General features: G+C 47.9%; 1 protein-coding gene across 2 annotated transcripts in view; it reads right to left on the bottom strand.

Annotated features, from left to right (window-relative positions):
• The window catches only part of ACOXL (acyl-CoA oxidase like), a 272425-nt gene that overhangs the window by 113815 nt on the left and 133241 nt on the right, over positions 1 to 25369 (bottom strand). For both annotated transcript variants that reach the window (XM_081156817.1, XM_081156818.1), the window contains exons 12-13: positions 24812 to 24965; positions 2723 to 2812 (exon numbers count right to left, since the gene is read on the bottom strand). In XM_081156817.1, coding sequence (XP_081012943.1) covers positions 2723 to 2812; positions 24812 to 24965 — 244 coding nt within the window. The remainder of the gene's footprint in view (positions 1 to 2722; positions 2813 to 24811; positions 24966 to 25369) is intronic.

Here is a 25369-nt window from a genome sequence, read left to right as displayed (position 1 = left end):
GCTCTAAGTATCATTATGTGTACCTGTGTGTGTGTGTGTATACACGCATGGGCATGCATGTGCACTTGTATGTATGTAACTAGTGGTATTGATGCTTTACCACTGTGTGATGTGTAGAAACTTCACTTACATTTAGGTGGTTTTACTCTCCTTTTAAAAAAAATATAATTATCTGAAGTAGTTCCTCTATACACGTTGAGCACTGCACCAAAAGGAAATATGACTGCTGCTTCAAACATCAAATACGATTTCTAAAACCCATGACAAGAAGGACAGTGTGTTATATTTACCCCTATTTTATACATTCCAAAGTTCTTTCCTCTTTGGAATTCCAAGCCTTCTTTTGTTATCATTTCCTTTTCTGTTTAGAGAACTTCCTTTATTCATTCTTCAAGAGCAGATTGGTTAGCAACAAATTCTCTTAGTTTCCCTTTATCTGATAATATCTTTATTTCCCTTTCAACCTGGAACTCTTTTCCACTGGATGTAGAATTTACAGTTGACTGCCCTCTCCTTACAGTACTTGAAAATGGTGTCAATTACTCCTGGCCTCCCTGGTGTCAGGTGAGAAATCTGCTGTCATTTGAGTTGCTGTTTCCCTAAAAGTAATGCCCCATTTCTCTGTCTGTTTTTGAGATTTTTTCCCCCTTGCTTTTAGCTTTTAGGAGTTTAATTATGTTGCATCCTGTTGTGAATTTCTTTGGGTTTATCCTATTTGGGATTTGCTCAGCACCTTGGATTTTCCATGTCCTGTCTGTCAACAAATTTGGGACATTTTCGGGCATTATTTCCTTGAATACTTGTTCATGCTCATCTTCCCTCTCCTTGTGAGGCTCTACGATACACATGCTCTCGGTAGCTGTTCTAAGGCCCCCGGGACTGCTCATTTTCACTGTCTCTGTTCAGACTGGGTAAACTCCATCTCTCGGTCCTCAGTTTTACAGATTCTATTCCCTGTCACTTCTTCTTGCCTCTCAGCTGATTCTGGATGAGGGAAGAGGCCAAGCTTCCACTGGCTCCTACTAAAACTAGGGAAGGGGAAAGTGGACCATTAACTACCCCAGCTTATTCCACCATTACTGCCAGGTGTGGCTGGAGGCTCAACTCCCGTGGGGCCCCTTTAGCATGGGGAGGAGAGAAGGGATCGAAGCTCCCGCTAGTTCTGCTTCACACTGATTTGGTTCCTTGTTGCTGTGTGAGTGTGTAGCTTCAGCTCCTCAGTGGGCCCACCACACCAAGGATGGGTAACCTGAGTGGTGACCAGTCCTGACTCACACGTCCTGGTTCAGTCTAGTTGGCATCAGGTGGTGGTTGGGCCTCAACTCTCCACTGGACCCTGCTCACTGGCTCTTACTGCTATTGGTAGAGGTGAAGGCGGAGCTCACCAATGGGCCTGCTGACATTACCCTGAGGGGAGAGTCTGAGCTCCACTCGCTCCACCAGGCAGAGGATGGAAGGTTCGTTCCCTGCTCAGCCCCAACACCACCACCGGGTAGGTGAATAAGGTTGCAATACCTGCTGCCTGCTTCTGCCTGCTTCCTTAAATTGAAAGCCAGAGGGAAGATCAGTTTCTGCCTGCTAAAATTGGGGTGTGTGTGTGTGTGTGTGTGTGTGACCAATGTAGAGTGAGTATTGTCACTAGGCCGCCCTCTTCCCTGTCCTTTGACTAGGAGAACAGGGTTTTCTTGGATCACATTTTGTCTGTGCCTGTGAGAGATTCAGGGCACATATGCCCTGTCTAGGATTTAAGGGAGGCAATAAGGAACCTCAAAGAACAGACTGCGACTTCCTTTAGGCAGCCTGCCCCCTTCTCCCCACTCTCAGCATCTTTCTGTGCTAGTTTATTGTGTCTCATCCTGGGTGTTTCGTTGTTAAGAGGTAGGCCCTGGGAGGAGGGGGCCACTCCACCTTAGCAGAACCTTAAGTCCCTATGCTTTTTAAACGCCAAATTGTGGTCACATTCTATACACAACTTTATACACTTTTACTTACCACTTCCTAAGGTTTTGATTTCTGTAATAAAATGTTGGTAAGTACAATTTTAAAGGCAATATAATTCCCCAGTGAGTGGCCAGAACATGGTTTACATAATAATTTTCCTGTTGTTGAAAATGTAGATTCCAACATTATTGCTATAATAAATAATGTACTAATGAAAACGTTTGTACCCTCAAGTTTCTCTGTATTTAGGATAATTGCCTTAGAGTCCCAGAAGTAGAGTCCTACAAGGCCCAAGAGAAACATGGACAAGTGCCCCCTTTTGTTCTCACCAGCACAGGGCCTCCAATACATTCTTAAATGTGAGCCAATTTGATAGAGAAAAGAAAGCAGTGCTACACATGCCTTCGCGTGCACTGCTGCAATCGCTGGTGAGGCTGATCAACTGCCTTCCTTTGTAAATCTGCTCTTCACATCTTCCCCGTTCATCTTCTGAGGCCTTACACGCTCTTTGGGACTAGCCCTCACAGCAGAAGAATCTGACTCAATATGCATAAGTAGCTTTCTTAAAGCAAAAAAGGTAGAATTCAGCATCAAAGGTCAGTGAGGAAAGAAAAAATTAATCCATGTTCAACTACTGCAAAAATCAAGTGCCTGGCAGGAAAACACCTGCCAATTAAAAGAAGACATCAGATGAAGATAAAACATATAAAACTCTTCAGATTTCTGGATAACTCTTGAAATTTATGCTGTTTAAGAAGAATGAACATTTCCTGAATCTTACCTGCAGCAAAACAACATTGTCACCTTCAAAAGTGACAAACACGTCTGTGTCACATTTTAAGCCTGAGATTCGATTCTCCATCATGTAGCCCTATTGCAAAAAAGAAAACAGAAAGAAAAGAAGCACATTTTAAACTTGCAATGCCGTCATTACACAGGGCTAACATTTTCTTTGAAATTAAAAAAATACAGAATTTTGAGAAGAAAGTAATTTATTTCTCGTACCCAGAATAGTCATTCTAAGAATTTTGAGCCATCACAGCAGCTTTTGGTGCATAAATATTATTTTGGGTGCTGCCTTCATTAGTAGGAAAAACATTTGATAATAGGCATGTCATATTTTTTCAAAATATTTCAAAAGAATTATGCTAATTTTTTCCAAATCTTATGAATTCTAATAAATGTCAAGATATTGTGACTACACCCTACAACACGCAGAGGGAATGGTGCCTCCCCTCCCACCCCAACCCCAATCCTTTTAAAATCAGCAAATATGCTTACGATTCTTGGAAGACAACACAGAAATCCTAAATTGCCACTCTACATCTTAATATCATTAAATACTCTGCATCGTAAGTTCGCACTCCAGCCTTTAGCTAGGTGTTCCTCCTCTTTTTTATTTCCTGAGATCCTTACTTAAGTGTCAGGAGCCTGCTGCTCATTTTCAAAGTGTTGACAATGCTTCTGCACAAATTGGGAGAATCAGCTGCTCAAGAGAAAGTCGCTCAGCCCCAGGCAAACCGTGAAGGGAGCAAAGCCTACCCTTGTTTAGCTGCAGGCCCTACCCTCCCGGAGGCTCGTCTGTCTTATTTCTTCCAGCTCCTTGTTCTCCCCATTAAATCTCCAGAACTTCCCCACTCTCCAGATCTCCCACAGATCCACCCTGCCTCACTGAGTCAGGTCAGAGGCAGTCATGTCACTTCTCCCAGGAGCACCTGCATTTAGACGCTGGCTCTGCCTGGGGCATGACAAGATTTCACCCTGTTAACATTTTTTTTTTTTTTTTTTGGTTAATCCTCACCAGAGGATATTTTTTCCATTGATTTTTAGAGAGTGGACAGGAGAGAGGAAGGGAAGAGAGAGAGAAACATCAGTGTGAGAGAGACACATCGATTGGTTGCCTCCCGCACACACCCTGACTGGGGCCCAGGGATCAAACCTACAACCCAGGTACGTGCCCTTGACTGGGAATTGAACCTGAGACCCTTTGGTCTGCAGGCCAATGTGTAACCACTGAGCAACACCGGCCAGGGCTACCCTGTTAACATTTTCATTGAACTATGAAGGCTCCCAGAAGAGTGCGCCTGCAGGCAGCCAAGCACTCCAATCTCCAGGGACCCTTAACGCCTTGGGGACCGGCTTCACTGTGGAACATGGTCACCTGAGTCACAGAAGCCCTGAAGTCCTGAGGGCACCGTGCTTCCCCCACTTTCCCTTGTCCCCCAGCACCGGGCAGTCGGGCAGGCTACAGGACAGTGCTAAGTACAGGAAGAGAAGTGTCCTCATGAGTCCACAGGGATCCTGAGCTACTGTCCTACAGGTAAAGGGGCTGCATTTATGGGTAAATAAATCAGTGGCATTTCCGCCTGGACCAGTTGGGCCTCTGCATCCCCGCCCCCAGCCACAGAATTAAAGCCACCCCTCGGGCAAACCACACGAAATTCTGCTCTGACTGAACAGGATCTGCTTCGAGAGTCTCCCTGCAGCGCCAGCTCATTCTCACCACCGCCCTGCCATTTGTCACGGACCCACCACAGCCAGACACTGTGCCGGGAGCTCTACCCAAACTTCACGATCGTTTCACTTCACTGTTTTCAGCCTCAAAGCAACCTTGTGAGGTGGGCACGTGGTACCCATTTTACAGACGAAGAAAGCGAGGCTTGTGGGCTATGCTGGAATGTTCTTGAATAATCACTCAAGGCCTTGTGAAGAAAATATTAACACTAGATATTAGTACCGCACACCAGTTATATATGTGGAAATATATCTAGTACCTCATATTGGTTATATATGTGGAAATACATGCAGTACCTCACATCGGTTATATATGTGGAAATACATGCAGTACTTCACATCGGTTATATATGTGGAAATATATGTAGTACTTCACATCGGTTATATATGTGGAAATATATGTAGTACTTCACATCAGTTATATATGTGGAAATATATGTAGTACCTCACGTAGGTTATATATGTGGAACTACATGCAGTACCTCACATTGGTTATATATGTGGAAATACACCTAGTACCTCATATAGGTTACATATGAGGAAATGTAGTTCTAGGAAGAAGCATTATACACAGAGGCATAGCTCCCGGGGCTCAGAACAATACATGTGAAGAAATGAGACACATTTTATTTGAGCATTTTGCTCCAGTTGCGCCCAGGAAGGGAGGCAGGAAGAGGCTCCCTGCTGCTCTGCGGCACCTGCATTTAAACCTGTTCACACTCAGCCCCCGAAACCGGGCCATCGGGGCTCTAACATGGCCAGACCCGTCATCGACAACCAGAGCAGCAGAATCAGGAAAGGCCGCCAACAGCCTCGCAGGGAACAGGCCCTGGGGGCCTGTGACATAAAGATGGCTCGTCCTACACCAGTCCTTTGAATGCAATAGAACTGATTTCTCTTCTGGGTGGTGAGACTCAGCTTTGAGCTCCTCTACTTGGAGGGTCGAGCAGAACTGTGTGCCTGTCCTGAAGACTCTGGACTTTCCGGGGCTTGAAAGAGCTGAGGGAATGTAGCTCACAGGCCTTGCCCAGTGCAGGCAACTGAACTGACCGGCAGAGAGGAAACCCAAAGGCCCACCACCAAGGCAGGGCTGTGGCCAGCATGCCACCCCCAGTCTCTGAAACTCCCAGGGCTTATTGATGACCTGATTTCCTTAGAACAGGCCGAAGAGGCCCATCCTCATCAACAGTGAAGACTTGGGATCTCTGAGGTGACCTATTTAAAACTGGCCGAGTTCCCAAAGTCTCAGGCATCGAGTTCCATGAGAACGTGTGTTCAAGTTCAGAGAAAGACACCGGTGTAGGGAAGTTATTGCCTGGGGACTGGCAGCCAGCTTTTCGAGGCACATGAATTCTACATTTGTGGTTCCCAATTCTTTGGGGACAGGTGATTATAAATGGTGTGTGTGCATGTCCACACGTACATGCCTTAAAGGCTATATCCTAATTAAAAAGGAATTTTTAAATTTAATTACTAAAAGCAATACACAAACTTTGTAAAAACAAACAAACCGGAAAATAATAACTAAAGGAAAAAAGATAAAAAGTCATCCATAACCTCACAATGTGGGTGCCTGAGAAAGACAGACCACGAGAGAAGGGCTTGGGATAGGAACTGAGGATGGCAAGAGTAGGGTAGACATTGTAGGGAGGCAGAGGTGTGGAGACCCAGAAACCAACAAAGCAGAAGATCCAGGCAAAGGGAGCTATGGAGAGTTCTGGGGGGAGGCAGATGACTGAGTAGGGGAGGTACATGTGCTGTTAAAGCCTCTCTGAGGAGGGGACTGAACTCTTGGTTGGAAATCTCTCCATTGCAAGACCTGAAATTGTGGCCCTCAGTGTATCTCAAGTTAAAACTAAAACTTTATTTGGGGGAAGCCCATAAAAATATTAGAGAGAGAAAGAGATAGAGTGTGTGAGAGATGGGCTGAATTGTGTGACCCCCCCCCCCCCCCCCAAAATTCGTATGTTGAACTCCTAACCCTCAGGTCCTCAGAATAGGACTGTATTTGGCAATAGGATCTGTAAAAGGTAATTGGGGTTAGATGAGGTCATGGGAGTGGGTTGTAATCCACTATGACCAGTGTCCTTGTAAGAGCAGATGGGGACACAGACACTCACGGAGAAACCAAGTGAAGGCACAGGGAAGAGAGGAAGCCAATCTATAAGCCAAGGAGAGAGACCTCGGGAGGAACCAACCTGCCAGCACCTTGATCTGGGGCTTCCAAGCCTCCAGAACGGTGAGAAAATGTATTTCTGTTGTTTAAGGCCCCAGGCTAAGATACTTGGTTTTGGCAGCCCCAGCAAATTAACACAGCATGTGTGTTTACGTGCCTGCGCTCATGTCAAGCGCTATCCTGAATCCCGCCAGCGCACAACCAGAGATAATCAACGTGCGCTGCTCCTCCAAGTCTCCGGACGCCCTCTCCAGGCATCGCCTCCAGGCATCGCCGCCAGGCACTCAGCAGCACCTTGGGTTTTCATTACAAATGGAATGGTCACTCCGTGGCTTCTGTTCTTTCACCTCCCTCCGAAGTGGAAGCATTTGCTTATACATTTCAGGTGGGAGGATGGCGCAGAGATGAGAAGGAAGGGGGGAGTGAGGAAAGAAAGGGGATTCATCCAAAAAAAAGTGAATAATATTTTCCACTAGCTTACTTCACTCTTAATATATTAACAAAAAAACACACAGATGGAATAGACAGCGGGAATTGTAAATTCCACCTCCTAAAGCCAAAGGAATCCTCGGGAGACGCAGGCCGGGATCTGGTCTCGGGAAGCGCACTGGGCAGACGGCTCCTCGCTCTCTGCCTCTGGGCTGCATCGGGGCTCTTAGCAAGTGATTGTGAATGTCATTAGGCTGTGTCCCGTTTCAGCCAGAGCCCCACAAAACAGAGTTTATGATTCAAACTTTGTACACCGAAAGCTTAATATCTTCCTGCTGTTTATAACAGCTCTGATTTTTTTTACTGTATGATTACATTTAATAAGTGTATCAGGACAAATTAGAAACAGGCTTTCTTTCCCCATTAAACAAATTGAGGGTAAATTTTGTTTATTTGAAGAAGAGACAAAACCAATCTTATCTGTGAGGGGAGGGTCAATTGAAAATAGAGACCAACCAGGAAGGACTGTGTGGGAGAGCTGCATTAATTTTATGCCTGTGTGTTTCCCCTACCCTGACTGGGGAGAGCTCGAACGTGTGACAGCCAGAGTGTGTGACATCCACTGCACCCTCTCCCGGGACAGCCGTGATCGGGTAGGATCTCCTGATACCTGAGTTCAAGGTCCACAAAAGCTGGATGTTCTTATGGAAGCGATGACACACTGTCCTTCCTTGCCCCTTGTGACACTGCACTCTCAGGGCTCATGAACTGGGGAGAGTGGGTGGAGGGAATTCACTGATGGGCCTCGTCAGCAATTGTATATGGAGGACCTCGTGTCACTGGCACGATGCTACACGAAGCAAACTAAGAGACAGACGTTGGTCAGGTAGAGAAATAAAACAGGTAATCAAAGAATCTGTGGTTAAGAGCCAGAAAGAAAAAGATCTTGGTTCCATGAGAAGTAAAATCACAAGAAACACGCTTCTAACCAAGATGCCAGGGAAGGTTTTCAGAGGGCTATTTAACTTGAAGACTTACAGAGGAGAACTCACCAGGGCCAGGGGTGGAGGAACACTTGCTCTGCCAAGCGAACAGCCGGTGCCAACATCTGAGGCCATGAAAGAGCACAGAGTGTGCGGGGACAGGGGACAAGGCTGGGCTGCAGGTGGTGAGCTGGGGGAAAGTGGCCCAAAGGCAAGGATGGAGAGGCAGACAGGGGTTCAAGTGACTCGGGGCCTCAGGAGCCACCTTGATGTTACTTTACGTGTGAAAAGGTCATAAGTAATTTTAAGCTTTGGAGTAAGATGACTTGTGATTTTAAAAGATGGCTCTAGCTGATGAGTGAGCATGGCCCAGGAGGCGAGAGAGAAGGAGCTGGGCTAGTTGGTGGCGTGGAGATGGGACACTGGTGGCACGGAGGTAGAGAGAGGGTTTAGTGAGGGCTGGGTGTGTGCGTGAGAAGGAGAGCTGGGCCACAAGGACTGCAGGGTGCGGGGCGGTGCTGATTGAGGAGGAGGGTCCTGGAGAGGAGCATCTTTGTGGGGGAAACCAAACGTTCGCATCTGTAACATGAGAGGTGAGAATCAGTGAGACAGCCAAGGGGACTGGTCTGAATGGAAGTTAGATACAAACTCTGGCGATGTGCAAGATGCCTGGGATGGAGATGCAAATCCGAGTCCTTGCCATGTAAGTAGCATTTAAAACCTCAGGAAGGGGGAGGATCGCCTAGAGTGTGAATGCAGAAAGAGGACCCAGGCTCACATTCTGGAAACGGCCACACTCAGAGGTCAGGTGAGGATCACTGGCTGAGGGACTAAGAAGACAAAGCAGAGGGAAGGAGACCAGGAAGGCATGGGACCCCGGGAGTGGAGAAGGGGGTATCCTGAGAGCCCAGGCAGGTGAGGACCAGGAGGGTCCTCCAGACTGAGCCACAGGAATCAATGGCGAAGGAACAGAAACAGTTTTGGTAGCATGGGGGAGGGGACACCAGTTTGCGTGGGACATCTAGCTCTGGCAAAAGGGCAGATAGATGGTCCTTAAGAAAGCTAACTCTCCAGAAGAAACCATTGAAAATGTGCTTGATAAGTATTTTTTAAAAATCATTTGAATGCATATTAAGCCGATAAAGAAAAATACTCAGAGGCTGGATGCAATGAGAAAGCATGACTCCAAAAAGGATGGCAGGTGCTGAGGCATGGTAGGAGGCTAAAGACACCCACACGAACACAGTCCTCAGGAAAACGGCGCCCAGCGTGGCAGAAATGACCCCACCCTCAGCCAAGGAGGTAATAAGGAAATTCTGGTCTCAGCTCTGGCTGTGGATGGGGCAAAAACATCTCTCAGAATTTTCAGCTAGAGCCTGTGTGCATCGCTTCACGTGGTTCTGCGGCCTGAATCCACGAGGCCCTTGAAGCCCCAGGCAGGAGTCAGGGGAAAGCGGACTGTGGTCTCCAGGCACCTGGCAGGGTCAATGCCGATCCACTCTGGCCTGAATTACCCAGATAAAGTTCCAAAATCATGGGCTTGAAAAAAAACCACAAAACGCAAAACACAGAGGGGAAACAAGGGGAAATTAGAAGAGATAGACAATCAAGAGTCAAAACCGCAGAGATGCTGATGTTAGCCTAAAGCACCTAGAATGGGGTAACAGAAAGAATGTAGGGAGGCTGTTTTCAAAATGACAACAGCCTAACTTTCCCAGAATCGTTGAGAGACAACTCCACACATTCAGCAAACCCAAATGACCCCAAATAACAACAGCGAGAATGGTTACTAACAAGAAGGCAGTGTTGTACAGTGGCTACACTCTGCAGCCAAAATGCCTGGATTTGAATCTTAGCTCAGCCAACTCAGGAGCTTTGTGATCTTGAGCAAACTGGGTAAACTCTCACTTTTCACAGACGTAGTACTGGGGTCATAACAGTCCTACTTTGCAAGGTTGTTGTGAGGATTATATAAGTAAAAATGTGAAGACTGGTGCCTGGCATAAAGCATGAATTCAACAAAGTTTGACTATTATTATTTTTAGATACCAGACATTAGAAAATTTTAAAAAGCATACTCAACTAATTCCTGCTTCAAATAAGTCACGATGGAAATTAAAATGGAATTAATAAACAGAAAATCTTATACGTCAAATTACGGTTGATCAGTCAAAGCAGTATTTAAGAAGAAAAGTTATAACTTCAAATATTTATAATAGCCCGGCAGGGCATGGCTCGGCGGTTGAGCATCGGCCTAGGGTCCGAGCGAACGGGGTTCGATTCCCGGTCAGGGAACATGCCCGGGTTGCGGGCTCGATCCCCAGTTGGGGGGCGTGCAGGAGGCAGCCGATCAATGACTCTCTCATCATTGATGTTTCCATCTCTCTCTCCCTCTCCTTTCCTCTCTCTGAAATCAATAAAGATATATTTAAATATATATATATTTATAATAGAAAAGGAGAAAAGGTGAAAACTAATGAGACAGTATCCAAATGCAGGTAAACCAACCCAGAGAAAGTAGAAGGCAATAAACAATGAAGATAAAAATCAAAGAAAAGAAAAAAACAGACACAACCTGAAGAGAATCAAAGAAATAAAGTTTGTTATTTGAAGAAACATGAAACTATCACGAGGCACAGAGATGGGGGGAAATAAGCAATCCGAGGAACGGCAAAAGGAGCATGACTGATGACAGAGCGGGGATGGGAACGCCACGAGGGCATTATAAACTTCACGCCGACAACTCAGAAAGCTGGGAGGCCACGGACAAGGTACTGGAAGAATATTAAAATATTAATTACCAAAATAGACTCAAAAAGAAACAGAAAGCCTGAATAACCATAACCACAAAAGAAAATCAATTATTTAAAATGTTCCCAGAAAGAATCTATGAGCCTCAGATGGCTTTACAGGTACTTGTACAAACAGCCAAGGAGCAGATCATTCGATTTTACACAAACTCTTCAAGGGGATACAAGAGGCTCCCCGCCCCCAATCATCTAAGGAAGGCGGCGTCACTTTGATACGCAAATTAGACAAGGGCTGTACCAGGGAGGTATTAGCACAGCCAACCTTACTCATGATTGCAGATGGGAAAATCCTAAACGAGCACTAGCACCCAGAATCAAGTGTATCACACACTCACACACATACCATGACTAGGTGCTATAGATGCCCAAACTTAACTTTTGCTAAATAGCAGATAATCTGTCCATGTAAATTCACCACAGCCGCAGATTAAACGGAGGAAAATGTGTAATTATCTTAATAAACACACATAAGTAATTCCATAAAATTCAAATCCTTTCATGATTTTAAAACCCACCAAAAAACTAACACACACACACACACACACACTCCTCTTTAAGAACTAAGGGTAGAACAGACCTTTCTTAACACGATAAAGAATGTCTGGAAAATACCCACCCCAAACAGCATCCTCAACGGTGAAACAGTGAGCACTGGGCCTTTCAGGCCAAGAATAAAATACAGGGGTTTGCTGTTAACCACTGCTTTCCACCGCCACACTCGAGGTCCTCGCCGCCTCAACAGTATGGCAAAGAAATAAATATAAGCTATTGTAAGGGGGAAAACAAGCTATCATTTTCATAGGTGATAGGATTATCGTCACAGAAAATGAAAAAGAACTGTCAACAGATTATCAGAATTATGTTGAGAGTTTAACAAGCTTACTGGGCGTAAGAGCAGCATATAAAATTCAACTCCATTTCTACACACCGGCTACAAAAGACTGTCAGGAAATTCTTTAAAATCTATTACATGTGCTGTAGTAGGTATCTGCTCAGTTCCCGTTCTCTGAGAGCTGTCTCATTACCTCTCCAAGGAGGGAATCAGCAAGTGGGTTTGAGACACTTGAGCCCATTCCTTAACCAAAGATGAGTAAGGAAGGGCTCAGCTCCAACTGAGCTGGGATTAAGCAGATTAAGCACTGGACCAGCGAGATACCATCTCAGTGCGGCTGGAATGGAGCTGGAGTGGGGAGGCTACAGACCCCACAGCCAAAGGGCAGCCTCAAATGCAGCAGAGCAGGGAGAATAGGTGGGCACCAGAGAGGCAGAGGCGGAGACCATGGGAATGGAGGGACCACAGCAGAGCTGCCTGGATGCCAGACCCTTCCCCAGCTCCTGGCCCTGTGAGATCTGGATTCCAGAACCTTCTCTTTCTCCCCCTTTGGAGGTATTCCCCTTTCCTGCCTGAGCAAATTTGAAATGGGTCTCTTTTTGCATCTGAACAAATCTTAACAAGTGATCACAAACTCAGAAGACAACCTGGGAAGCTTCGTTTTCCCTCCTCCTTCCTTGATGGGATGGAGTGAATTGTGAATCGTCATAAAGGGGGTAAAGAAAATACAGTAGATTCAGAATCTGGCAAATTGGCTCAGGATAAGTGCCAGCTCCAGCCATTTCTGTCCTATGTCTGGATGCTGTCCATTCCATAACAAAATTTATAATCACTTTCTTTACGCCCCTGAGAAGTGTGGGCTGAGGTCTTCAAAGGAATGTTGCCAATAAAATGGATTGTCCTTGGGTCATTTTAGCAATCTCTCTTTTCTTTATCAGTGATGAGGGTCAGTTTTACTGCCCAACACTCTCCCACTCTAATTTGCCTGACAAGATAAGACCTACTAACATAAGACACTCACAAATATCACATGTGGATTTTCTCACTGGGAGGAGATCTTTTCCAGTGACCACAGGTTCACAGCAAAACACAGAGGCTTGTCAAAAAAAAAAATTAAAAAATCCTGTATTATGTTAAATGTGGGTAAGTATAGTACACTGATGAATACAGAACTCAGTGGTCAAAAACACTTACCACCTCCTGCCCCCAAAACAAGCAAGGTCGACATTAGGGACGAGAGCCTTGGATTTGCAATATCTGAATTAGAACTCCAGCCTCCACCTTTTACTAGACCCCAAGAAATAGCATCTCATCTCTGGTCTTACTTCTGCCATCCACGGGACAACCATAAGCATAATAATTCCTACTCACTGGACTATCAGAGGATTGAAAGAGACCATATCTATAGAGGCCCCAGATACTTTATCTATCACAGGCTCAAATCTCAGGGGGTCAAAAATGGAAACCTCTTTCAAAAAATAAGAGCCGATTCCTCCAATTTTAGAGCAAGGTTCTTTCAAAGTTGAGAAATGACTTATCATCATGAAGTGATTTCCATTGCGCTGTCTACATCCCTACAATCAACAGGCGACCGTCTGTGTCATGCTCAGAAAGTGACAGGGAAGATGAGAACCTTAGAATTTAACCCAGAGCCCCAGAATGTTGGGATTCTTCTTGAAGATCCTCACTCTGTCCAGAGAAAGGAGTCTCTGGTCGATGACACAGAAAGGGAGGGAGTTAGGAAGAGACCCGTTGGTGCCCTAGAAGGATTAGGCTGAGGCTGAGCCAAGGGTCTGACTGATAAAGTCACAGTAACCACTGAGAAGGCCCTTCCACTTGGGTCAACACTTGAACCCCAAACAAGCCCTTCTCAGAAGTTGCCAGATCTGGCCTTGGGCCCTTTCTAAGTAGGGCCTGTACCTGAACCCCTCCTCCTCCGCTACACAGTTACTTGGGGTCACGGAGAAGCCCACGGTGTTCCTCCCCACCCACATACGCAGTCCTAGCCAGCTGTACCCACGAGCTTCAAACTCTGAATCCTCCGCCAGCATCACTGGCTGCACGATGTCCTGGCACCAGCCAGGATTTTCTCGGCTGTTTCTTCTTAAGAAATTGGAGGGGGGAGAAAAATGGTCTCTGTCATGTTAGATCCAAGTCAAGCTGACCTGCCTATCTGTTTTGGAGATACACGTCCAGGGGATTGCTATGAAAGGCTGAGCAGTTAAACAGATACTGTGTCATCCCAGGGAATAGTAAACCTGCAGCATCCAGGCTGGAGGGGTGACCCCCCAACAACTACCCTCCTTGGCCCAGCCCGCCCGCCTGCACAGAGCCAGCTCGGCCGCAGGACGTCGTGTGCAGAGGAGCTCCGACTCCTCCTCGGGGCCGGGCAGGGGCTTGCTCTGCTCTTGGCTGCTTGAGACTTGTTCTAATTCCGGCTCTTCTGCGGTCACCAGCTCTCAGCTGCTCACATTGGGAGACCCTCTGTCCTTACCACTCTTTGCCACCCCAGGAAGCCAGTGACCATGTGTCAGAGAGAACAGTAGGAGCAGTTTCCCTGGGGAGGGAAGTCGGGGCTTGAGCTTCACCACCGGGACCTCATGTCACCTCCTTGGGATTCCCAGAGTCCCGCTTTGCTTATTTGGGCCTTGGCTGTGTTCCAGAAAGTGGTCGATGCCAGATGAGTGAGGTGGGGCTGAACCTCCCCAAGGAATTTAGTCCTGGACTAAGTCGACTCAATAGCTGGGGGGCTGGCCATCACACTTTTTTTCAATTTACAAACACTTGTAATTGCTTTGGCGCGCTCTTATGCAACCCCTGTGGGCTAATGCCGCGGTCGCTGTCCAGCTGGACCAGGTCTCCGAACAGCTCAGAGCAGCTCTGCGTCCAACATGGAAGGCTCGGGCCGCACGCGCTTGCTGATAACCTTATCATCGGGGAGGCTGGGGGCCTCTCCTGAGAATTCATCCTGCTCCAATTTTGTACAGATGTTTCTTTATTCTGCTCCAGCCAGTGCTGCTCTTCCACGTGGGATTCTGGAACACGCTGGGGAGAGATGGAGCAGCTGGGGGCTGAGATGAGCGGGCTGTCACTGGGGGGCCCCAATGGAAGGGGCCTAAAGTCCTGCTGTAGAAACCGATCCTGGGGCCAGTGAGCCCAAGAGTGGTATCTTCCAATGTTGATATCCAAGGGCCAATCTGCAGGCACAGCCCCTGGCCAAGAGCATCCAGGTTCAGGCAACACTCAGGGGCCAAGGGATGCTGCAACAGGTCTCTGTAAGGAAAGAACTTGGCTGTGCAAGGCCAAGTCCAGCAGCTGGGGCTCTAGTTACAGCTCCACCCATGGCTCGAGCAGGGGAACCGTGCAGTCTGTCCAGGCTCCCAGCTTGTCTCTGTAGGTCTTGATGCTTTGAAGTCAGATTTGCCGAGACTGTGACTTGCTTCCATGGTCCAAGGCCACACCCTGAGGAGCCCCAACCAGGCAGCTCCCACACATGTCTAATAGGTCATGGTGGAAGAGGCGAGAGATCTGGGGTCCTTCACTCTACAGATCATATGTCAGACATATCACAGGTTTGGTTCCAGATCACAATGAAGCAAATATGGCAATAAAGCAAATGACATGCATATTTTGGTTTCCCAGTGCATATAAAAGTTATGTTTGCACTCTACTGTAGTCTATTAAGAGTGCAATAGCATTATGTCTAAAAAATGTGCACACCTTAATTAAAAATTACTTTTTTACTAAAAAGTGCTAACCATCATTTGAGCCTTCAGAGAACTGTAATCTTTTTGTTGGTGGAGGGTCTCCCCTCAATGTTAATGAAAACGCAGTATCTGCCAAGTGCCATGAAGAGAGAGCAATGAAAGCACGTGTGCCTGCAATGACAGCGTGGAAAAGGGGAGAAGGGGGTCCAGCATGTACTGAGTACCTACTGTGTGCTAGGCTTTCAGACATAAGGACACTGAGGGTCCCTGGGGGAGGTCCAAGGCCACAGAGCTCTGATGGTGAGACCCCACCCTTCCTGGATGGGTGCCCCACCTTTGGGCATGCCCCTCTCCACATCACAGCCCATAAGAGGCAGAGAAGTAATCTGGATTCTGCTTCCCTCGTCCTCTGACGATTGCAGGAAATTCAGTCTGGATTTGCACGTGACGAGAGGCAATGTGTGAGCACAGTTAATATCAACAGCTTTACGGGCTCGATTGACACCGCCAAGCCTTAAAGAAAGGAGGAGGGGAGCGAAGAAAAGCAGCAGAGGCCTGAGTCACAGGCAGGGTCGGAGCCTGCAGAGCTCCGCTCAGTGTTTCCACATGGGCAGGTGAAGGGTTTGCATCATGTCTGATGAGGCCTGTGGGGCTCTCACTCACACGCTGAGACTTAGAAGCCAACATGCAGATGGCATGTGAGCACGAAGCCCCGGCCACTGGGGACGGTCCCGGCTGCAGGCCAGGAGCAGGCTTTGCTTTCCCAGCTCCTGTTCCAGCCCCTCCCTGACTCACAGAGTCTGGGTGAGTGATTTAATCACATCCCCGTTTCCCTCAGCTCTGCAACACAGGGAAGAGCCGGGATCACGTCACAGGGTCTCATAGGGAAAGAAGAGTCTGGTCCTGCCAGCCAACCTCCACTATCACGGGAAGAGCCAGTTTAACTAGTACTCACTTCTGGGCACCTTTGAAGGGTCACACAGCTGCAAAGTGACGGGTTAAATTCAAACCATGCTCACCCCACTAAAACCAACCCAGCTATTTTCTGGAGGGTAAGTGCAGAGACCAGCACACTCAGTTTGCATATGGCACAGTGGTTTGGTGCATGGGCTCTGGGCACAGGCTCTGGGTTCAAAGCCTGACTTGGCCACTTTTTAGCTGCTTAACCTGGGCAAGTTCTTTCATATCTCTCTCTGGCCTCAGTTTCCTTCTGTGTAGAGGAAGTCTAATAAAAGTATAATAAACTCATTTAACTTGAGAATTACCTAAATTACAATAGGTAAAGCACTTATCAAGGCGCCCACGTGTAAAAGAAGTGCTTAAAGACCGTTAACAAAAAAAGGAAAAACAGAGACCTCACAGCCCCTGGGTCCTGAGCCGTGCACACACTGAGTCTCACACGGGAAAGTCTGCTTTTTCATCTCCAGGGGCAGTCAGCTGGGAGGGCAGGTCTGGAGTACCCCAGGGAGGACAGTGCCTCATCTCTGCTAAGCGTGGGTCTCTGAACATTGAGAGGCTTGTTAGGCTGAAGTAAGACCTGTATGCACACGCTGGGTGCGACGGGGTCTCATTTGTCCAGTGATATCTGCTCATTCCACAGAGCAGAGTTGAGCCTTGCTGCCTCAGGGAGCTCCCCCAGGCACCCCAGAGTGATTTCCTGACTCCTCCTCTGGGCATAGCCTTACCCTATCAATGTGGGCCCTGAGGCCGGACAAATCAGGCTTCCAGCCCCTTGGCAAACTGTCCGACTGCTCTGAGCCTCAATTTCCTCATCTGCAAAGTGGGGATAACCGAAGTAGCTGCCTAGAGGATTGTTACTGGTTTTAGGATCAGTAAGTCCTCTTGATGAACCAGCCCCTTTGTCCATATGAAATGAACTTATTTATCCCTGGTGATAGTCTTTGCTCTGAAATCTACTTTATCTGATATTAGCAGTCACTCCAGCTTTCTTCTTATGCATATTAGCACGGTATATTTTTTTCCATCCTTTCACTTTTAACCTACTTACTTGCTTTTATATTTGAAGTGTACTTCTTGAGTCTTGCTTTTTTATCCAACCTGACAGTCTCCATCTTTTAATTGAGGTCTTTGTATTTAACATGTTTATTAATATGCTTGGGTTTGCATCTACCATCTGGCTATTTGTTTTCTATTTGAGCAATCTCTTCATTCACCCATAGCTTTTCTTTTCCTGCCTCTCACTGTTATAATTCCATGTTAACTATTTTGTTGTTTTATTAGCTATAGCTCTTTGTTTTATTATTTTAGTGGTAGCTTGGGGGTTTATAGCATAAATCTCCAACTTATTATAGTCTACTTTCAGGTGATATTATAGTTCACTTATAGTGTGAGAATCTTAAAATAGTACACTCTCCTTTTCTCCCTTTCTGGCCTTTACGATATTGTCATACATTTTACGTTTATGTTATGAACTGCACATTACATTGTTATGATTTTTGTTTAAACAGTTCATTATCTTTTAAAGAGAGTTAAATACTAAAAAATATCTTACATGTTGACCCATATCATGGAGCTTTTCATTCCTTTAGATCCATATTTCTATCTGGTATTATTTCCTTCTGCCTGAAGGTTTCCTTTGATATTTCTTATAGTGAAAGTCTGTTGGTGATAAGTCCTTTCAACTTTTGCATGAACATGTCTTTATTATACTTTTTTTCTGAAACACAAGTTTGCTGAGTACAGAATTTTAGATTGATTTTTATTTTAGTACTGTGGTTCCACTGTCTTCTTGCTTGCATTTTTCCAGTGAGAAGTTTGCCATCATCCTATCTCTGTCTTTTATACATAACATTTCTTTTTTCCTCTGGCTGTGTCGTACAGTATTTGAGGCTGGCTGGTAGGGAAGGCACTGTTTCCAGTCCTGTGTGAGTACCGGCTACTGTTCCTTCTGATCCTTTCAGGTGACTCTTTCCTCACACACATGCAGCAATAAGCGCTCAGCACTCAGCTGTACATTTTAAGGGAGACTGCTGCAGATCTCCAAGTTCTCTCTCTGTCCAGTTCTCTTCTGTTTAGTCCTCTATCCTGGGAATTCTAGAGGCTTTGGTCCTCCTGGATGCTCAGCTCCAAGTCTTCATGTCAGGGAGTTATCTGCTTTGCTTCAGTTCCCCCTTCTGAGACACAGCATGGAGACCCTCTCAGGCAGTAAATGGGAAATTATAGGGCTCATCTGGTTTATTTCCTCTGTCTCAGAGAGTACTGTCCTTCAAAACCTGATGTCTAGTGTCTTGGAAACTGTTGAGTGCAATATATGAACTATACACACACACAATCTAGTGTTCTGTAGTTTTTTTGTTTCAGTCATAAGGGTACACCTGCTGCATGTTACATGTATCTGGTCAGAAGCAGAAGTCCCCTATTGCTTATTTGATGGAATCTTAGGGCCTCCCAGTTCCACTCACAGTATGCATTGTGCCCCTTCTTATCACCAGGCTCTTAGAACAGGGAATATGTACCTAGTCTATTGCTTCACAGAGAGAGGGAACTTATAAGTACTTAACAAGGGCTCTTAATCAGCAGTCATGAAGGCAATGAAGTGTGTGCATGAACATGAATTACGAAAGTTCCAACCTGTATTATTCATTTGATAATATGATTTTAGAAAAAAAAGTCTCTTTTTTGTATAAAATCTCATTTGTCCCAGCTGTAATGCACAAAAAGTAACAGACTATGCTGAAAAGGTACAGATGGTTGGAAAAAGTCTGAGCTTGGAAACAAAGGAGTTAAAAGACAAAAATGTGATTTAATTCTACAGTTTCACTTCTATGTGTACTCTGCATTTATCTACTTCACTGCTAAGAATGTTCTTTAAGTAACTAAATGTCATTCCTGCAACATTCAGCCTGTCACCCAAAGAAAGCAGTTATTGCCAAGGCTCCTGTAGAAACAGCCAACCTCAGACTTTCTGGTGATTTCCTGACACAGAGTGATAATGCTATTAAAATCTACCACCAAGTGGTAGGGAAACATTGAAATGTAGGGAAAAAGTATCTCAGAATCTAAAGGTTTCCACAGAAGAGCTTAAGAGCAACAATGTGGGAGCATGAACTCCAGCCTGGACCAAATGCTGGGCTGCTGTGCATTGATTCTCCCTCTCAGATCCACAATCAGCCAAGCAGACAGGACAAACTGACCATTCTTTGTAACTGTCAATGCTTAGGAGACATTTAAAGACCCTTACCTCTTTCCCATTTTCAAACACATAATCTTAAGTCCCAAAAGGCCAAATTAGTAACCTTCCAGTGAAAATGAACTATCAGAGATTTGGCTCCCAGCAGAAGCCACCCCACAGCCTGAACTAGAAAATGTATCCCCTGAAACCCCAGCTTCTATTGCCGTGGATACTCTCTGATGACCTGCAGCTTTCAAGTACGTAGAGCAAGGCCCCTGCTGTCTGATCACTGAGTCTCGGCTGTGCACTGAAAACAGCAGGCTGTGATACTACAGGTCCGTGAAATCAGTTTAATGCATCATGATTAGCTTTTCTTAGAATGATAGAAAATGAAAAGAAAATACTAGAGCACAGCTCAACAGTGAGGCAAGCACTGACCGCTTCATGAAATTTCTCTTTTTGATTTCACGTATGTAGGTTTGTATATACAGGGTAGTAATGAAAAAGGTACCTTCTACTATGGGGTCATAGTCAAGAGCTGAATGTCACTGGTCCAGCAACTATTAAGATTCCGTGTTCAGCTCCTGGGGGGAGTGGAAATGGGTATAATCTTTGTTGACAATACAAATATTGTCTAAATACCTGATCCTTACGAAACAATCACAGCTATGGGGAAGAAAAAAAAAGGTACTAGAATGCTGTCTATAGTGTCACTTATAATAATGAAATAATTTGTCATAACCTAATGGACTAATTGAATAAATTATGGTACACTTATGGGGTAAATGGCACCAACCATTACAACTGGGCTGCAAAGGAGTAACCACATCAATTCTTAGGTGAGAAGGGCAGTTATACAATTTTAAACACAAATACACGCACTGCAGAGAAAGAATATGATGTGATACAATCACCCTGGGAAGTGTGTTTGTGGATATATTTACTATCCTCTGTGTGCTTTTCTGTCTTTTCAAAAATTTCTACAATGGGTATGCATTACTTTTGAAGTTGGTAAAAACAGTACAATAAAGGTGATTTTTACCAACATGCTTGACTGAGGAGCTGCCTTCCACGGCCAGTGCTCACTTTAGGAACAGCAGCAACCATTAAAGTCAGCGGTCAGGAGAAGCACAATTTCGCAGGACCGTATGTTTAGAGTACAGGTAAAAATTAGGTGCTGGATAGCTTTGGCCCGTGTGGCTCCGCGGTTAGAGCCTCGGCCTGCCCACTGAAGGGCTGGGTTTGGTTCCCAGTCAAGGGCACGTAGGTGGGTTGCAGGTTCGATCCCCAGCCCCAGTCGGGGCGCATGCAGGAGGCAACCAATCAATGTGTCTCATTCACATCAATGTTTCTTTCTCTCTGTCTCTCAATCTCTCTGTCTCTCTCCTCTCTCCCTCTCTTCCCTGTCTCTCTTTCTTGCTCTCTCTCCCCTCCCACCCTTCCACCCTCTCTAAAAATCATTGGAAAAAATATCCTTGGGTGAGGATTAATTGTTTAAAAAGTTAGGTGCTGGATATACTAATATCTTTTTTATTTAAATTAGGTGCCGGATATACTTGCATCTTGACAAGCTGTACAATGATTTCCCATCACAGCCCGCTTCTCAAGTCCCTGTCTCCTACACCACATAACAAAGGGGCTGTCAAGATGGGCCTGTGCAGGTTTGAGAGCTAATAAATAACACCACCGCTCTGACCGTCAGTAGCCTGCAGGCAACACCAGTGCTCTCTCTCTTCAAGAAGTAATAATAGTAAAGCCAGATGTTAAAAAAAGTGTTGGGGGGGGGGAGAATAAAGCTAGAAAAGACCAAAAGGGTCAAGTTTTGTGGGTTAATCCCAAAATCTAAGAGTAAGAAAGAAAAATGAATGCACAGGATGTATCTGTCCACCATCCCATTTGCCATCAGTACATCTGTCCATCTGTCTGTCCCCAGGCGCTTACTGAACTTAGCACAATAGCCAGAAGTAGGGCTGTGGTGATCAAGGACGTGGCCCCTGCCCCCTCTGCCCTCCGAGCCAAACCTCAGTTTTTAAGTCTGTAAAATAGCAATAAGTTAGAATAGCTAACACTGTCAGCTGCCTCTACGAGCCAGGCACCGTGTTGAAGGTTTGCCTCTGGGAGCGCAATCAGCTGCACCACAAGGTCCTGGGGACTGAGGGGCCATCTGAGGGCCTGCCTCACACGGCTGTGCAGTCAGGGTTCACCCCTTCTCCGGGGTCTCATTCTGGCTGTCTTTCCTCAACCTTCTCTTTCTTTGCAGCCTCACCTGGGCCCAGCCCATGCGCGTTCTGGTGTCCCCAGATGTGCCACGCTCTCCCACACCTTCATCTTGGTACAGATGTCCCCTCCCTGCAGGTCCTCCAATGCACATCTGGAGGATCTTGTTCACCTTTAAGTTGCTAAAGTGACACTGCTTGGGGACCCGTCCCCAGAGCTCACTGCGTCCTCCCAGTCAGCTGCCGTCCATCCCTGCAGCCGCTTACAGGATGGCAGGTAAGTGAGACTGTGTGGTGGGTTCCTCTCCCAATACCCAGGGCAGGCGCATCGCAGAGCTGCCGGCCTCCACTCGCTGGCTCACTTGGAAGCACTTTACGCTCATCGTCTCATATCATTTACCCCTCACACTCTCTACGAAGGAGGTCTCACCCCCAGTTTATCTATGGGAAACCCAGGCGTACAGAGAGGAAGAACCTGCCCAAGGTCACACTCGGGGCTGCCGGCTCCAACCACAGTAAGTATGTGCTGAAATACATCCAGAAGATGCACAGACCATGCAAAGAGATGGCTTTCAGTGTCATCTCAGCAGCCCCCAGACTTGAGTCCACAAGTCCTCACCCTGGAGACCTGCCTAAGGACAACATGGTGTGTGGAAATCCAAACTGAAAACAACTAGAGATGCTCGTGCTTGTTTTTCAGCAAATATTTGTTTCCACCAATAGCTTTGTACTATGCGGTGAGTGGACACGAGGGTGGGAAAAAGGGAGGGAACAGAAATGGAAACAGGGCCCCTGCGCCCAGGATGCTGTGTGAGGCTGGCACCCAGCCTGGAAGAGGAGCCCTCCAGGGTCAGGAGTCTTCTGTAACAGGAGGCGGAGGGATCATGTCTGCCCTGGTAGTGCTGGGCAGTGAGGACAGCAAGACTGGACAGGGCCGCTGGACAGCAGGGTGAGGGCCGGCTGTTTAGGGCAGGCAGGCCACAGCGCAGGACTGACCAAGGGGAACAAGGCCTCTCAAAATGGAGCATGGGGCCGGGTCTGAGGACAGAGAGTCGCGCAGGCCAAGAGGAGGGCGGGGAGGTCTCTGTGCAGAGAGGTGTGATGCCTGGGCCAGGAGACCACTGGGCGTGCTGGCCCATGAAGGTGTGAAAGGAAATGAGCCATGGGAGGAAGTCTAGAGGACTCAAAGACCACAGTGGCTTTGAGCGGACCCTCGGGTTGAGTGACCTGCCACAGGCCAGAGTATCTGAGTCTGCCCAGTGCCCCCAGAAGTGCCCCGGCCCTTCCCTCTGTGAACTGTCCTGCCTAAGAGTCACTTCAGGTCTTACCTCCCAGGTGCTGGACTAACCCTTCTTGCTGTGCTGGGAACCCCTGAGCTGTCTGTGGGGCAGCCACCTCCCTGGCACTGCAGGTGGAAACAAACCCCCGCAGGTCAGGGCACTAGGGATGGTCACAAAGAGTCATTGCCCTTGACTTCCTCCAGGGCCTCAGGGCATCCCAATGCCAGCTGTCACTTTCTTCTCCATTCTCTTCTCCTCCATGGAGACACCACACACAAACATCCCACAGGAGCAAAGAAAGCGTGTCCTCCACCACCACCACAGCCACCACCACCGTCGCCACTACCACCAGGCCTGTCCACTCCCGCCACCGCCACCACTACCACCACCACCACCACCACCAGGCATGTCCACCACCATCACCATCACCATCACCACCACCACCACCACCACCACCATCGCCATTACCACCAAGCACGTCCACTGACTGCTGCCACCGCCACCACCACCACCAGCACCACCACCACCAGGCATGTCCACCACCATCACCACCACCACCACCACCACCACCACCACAACCACTACCACCACCACCATCACCACCACCACCACCACCATCGCCATTACCACCAGGCATGTCCACCACTGCCACTGCCACCACCACCGCCACCACCACCAGCACCACCACCGACACGAGTGCTGCATGACTGACCGCGGCCCCATGTCACATGGACATCTTCGCTGAGCCTCCTTCAGAGAAATGACCACGCTGGTCCTCGGATGGGAGAGCACAGGAGGCGCTCCTTCACACGGCCATCGTTCCCGTGGGAGAAACCCTCGGGCCCTGCCCGCCCTGAAGGCCCGGCCCGCCCACCTCGCCCCTCCCGGGCCCCAGCTCTGATGCAGAGGCCGGGAGCCCCTCTCCAGACACTCATCCTCCCCATTTTCTTTTCTACAGCTGCCCTTGACCTCCTCTTGACTCCTTCTCACTGCGGCTAAAACTCTTCACCCGTCCCTTCAGGTTCAGAATTGCTGTTTTAAGGCAAATATTCAGCCAAGTTCAGGATTAAACGCAGGCCAAAGGTCTTGCCCTTCTCCGGGAGGCGACATCTGGAGGTCCAGGAAGCGCTGCTGTCCCAGGGTTGCTGACACAGGGCTGCTGTCTGGGGCTGAACCACAGTTGCCACCACAACTGATGCCTATAGTCCTGCCACATGACCCAGTCACAGGTCCACAGCCTCACACCTCGCCTGTCGTGCCCTCAGAGACCCCACTGGGGCTCCCTCCTCATCAGCTCTGGGTCCCACAAGGCGCAGAGACCCCCCTGCATCCTGAAGGTGGTGGGGAACAGTGCACAGGTCCCTGCTGTTCTCAGTCTCCCTCAACTCCCCAAAGATTCATGTGGGATTTCTCACCCCTGGTGCCCCTCACCACATAGTCTAATCTGAGGCCCAGGAATGGGGACACATCAAGCCATCTAAATGCTTAGCACGTCCCATGTGCCTCTTTCCCAGGCTAGAAACTCCTGGGTAAGAAACACGGGAGCAGAGATTCGACCATCTGACCTCACTGGCCCTTCCTCACCCTCTCAACACCACCAAGTTCAATGGCAAATGGGCCAGGCACTGCGGCTGAGCATTTCACAGACACAGTCAGCATGGGTCCTGCGGCATCGGAGGAGGCGGACGTGCAAAGACGACAAGGCTGAGAGACGCACAGGGGGCCAGAGGACAGCGGGGCTTTCTGGCTGGCACAGGAGCTCCCCCACGCGTGCCAGGCCACGGGACTCACCATGCCTCTGGTGCACTCGCGGCAGTCCTGCAGGCAGCGGATGTTCTCCCACGTGCTGTAGGCCTTCAGCCCCGCCACCAGCGCCTGCAGCGCGCGGCTGTCCACCAGCTCCTTCCCCTGGAAGACATCCTTGTCGAGGAGGCCCCCGGCATACCTGCGAGACCAGCAGACACGTGTGACACACAGCAGCGCCCCGGCACACCGGTGAGGACACAGCGCGGGGTAAAACCCGCTCCCCGCTCAGAGCTCCCAAAGGCCCCGCGCGCCCCTGGGACAGTCACCCGGCACCCTGAGGCCCCCGCGCCTTCTCCTCTGGCCAGGCCCCTCCCAGGCCTCTGCACTGGCTCGCCTCTCTTCAGCTTCACGTTCCAAATTGTTTTCCTCTACCCCTCACACACAAAAATGTCCCACGTCTCTTGTGTTTTTAATGTGTCAGATTCCACTTCCAAGGAAATTCTGAAAGGGACTGTGCGCCAGGCAGAAGCAGGGCCCCCACAGGCGTGCAGGGCCTCACGCCTGGAGCCTGCGACTTTGTTACCCACATGGCAAAGGCATTTT

Source organism: Miniopterus schreibersii (assembly GCF_964146895.1).
Source record: "Miniopterus schreibersii genome assembly, chromosome: 13".
Lineage (NCBI taxonomy): Eukaryota > Metazoa > Chordata > Mammalia > Chiroptera > Miniopteridae > Miniopterus > Miniopterus schreibersii.
This window is presented reverse-complemented; position numbering and strand designations above follow the sequence as displayed.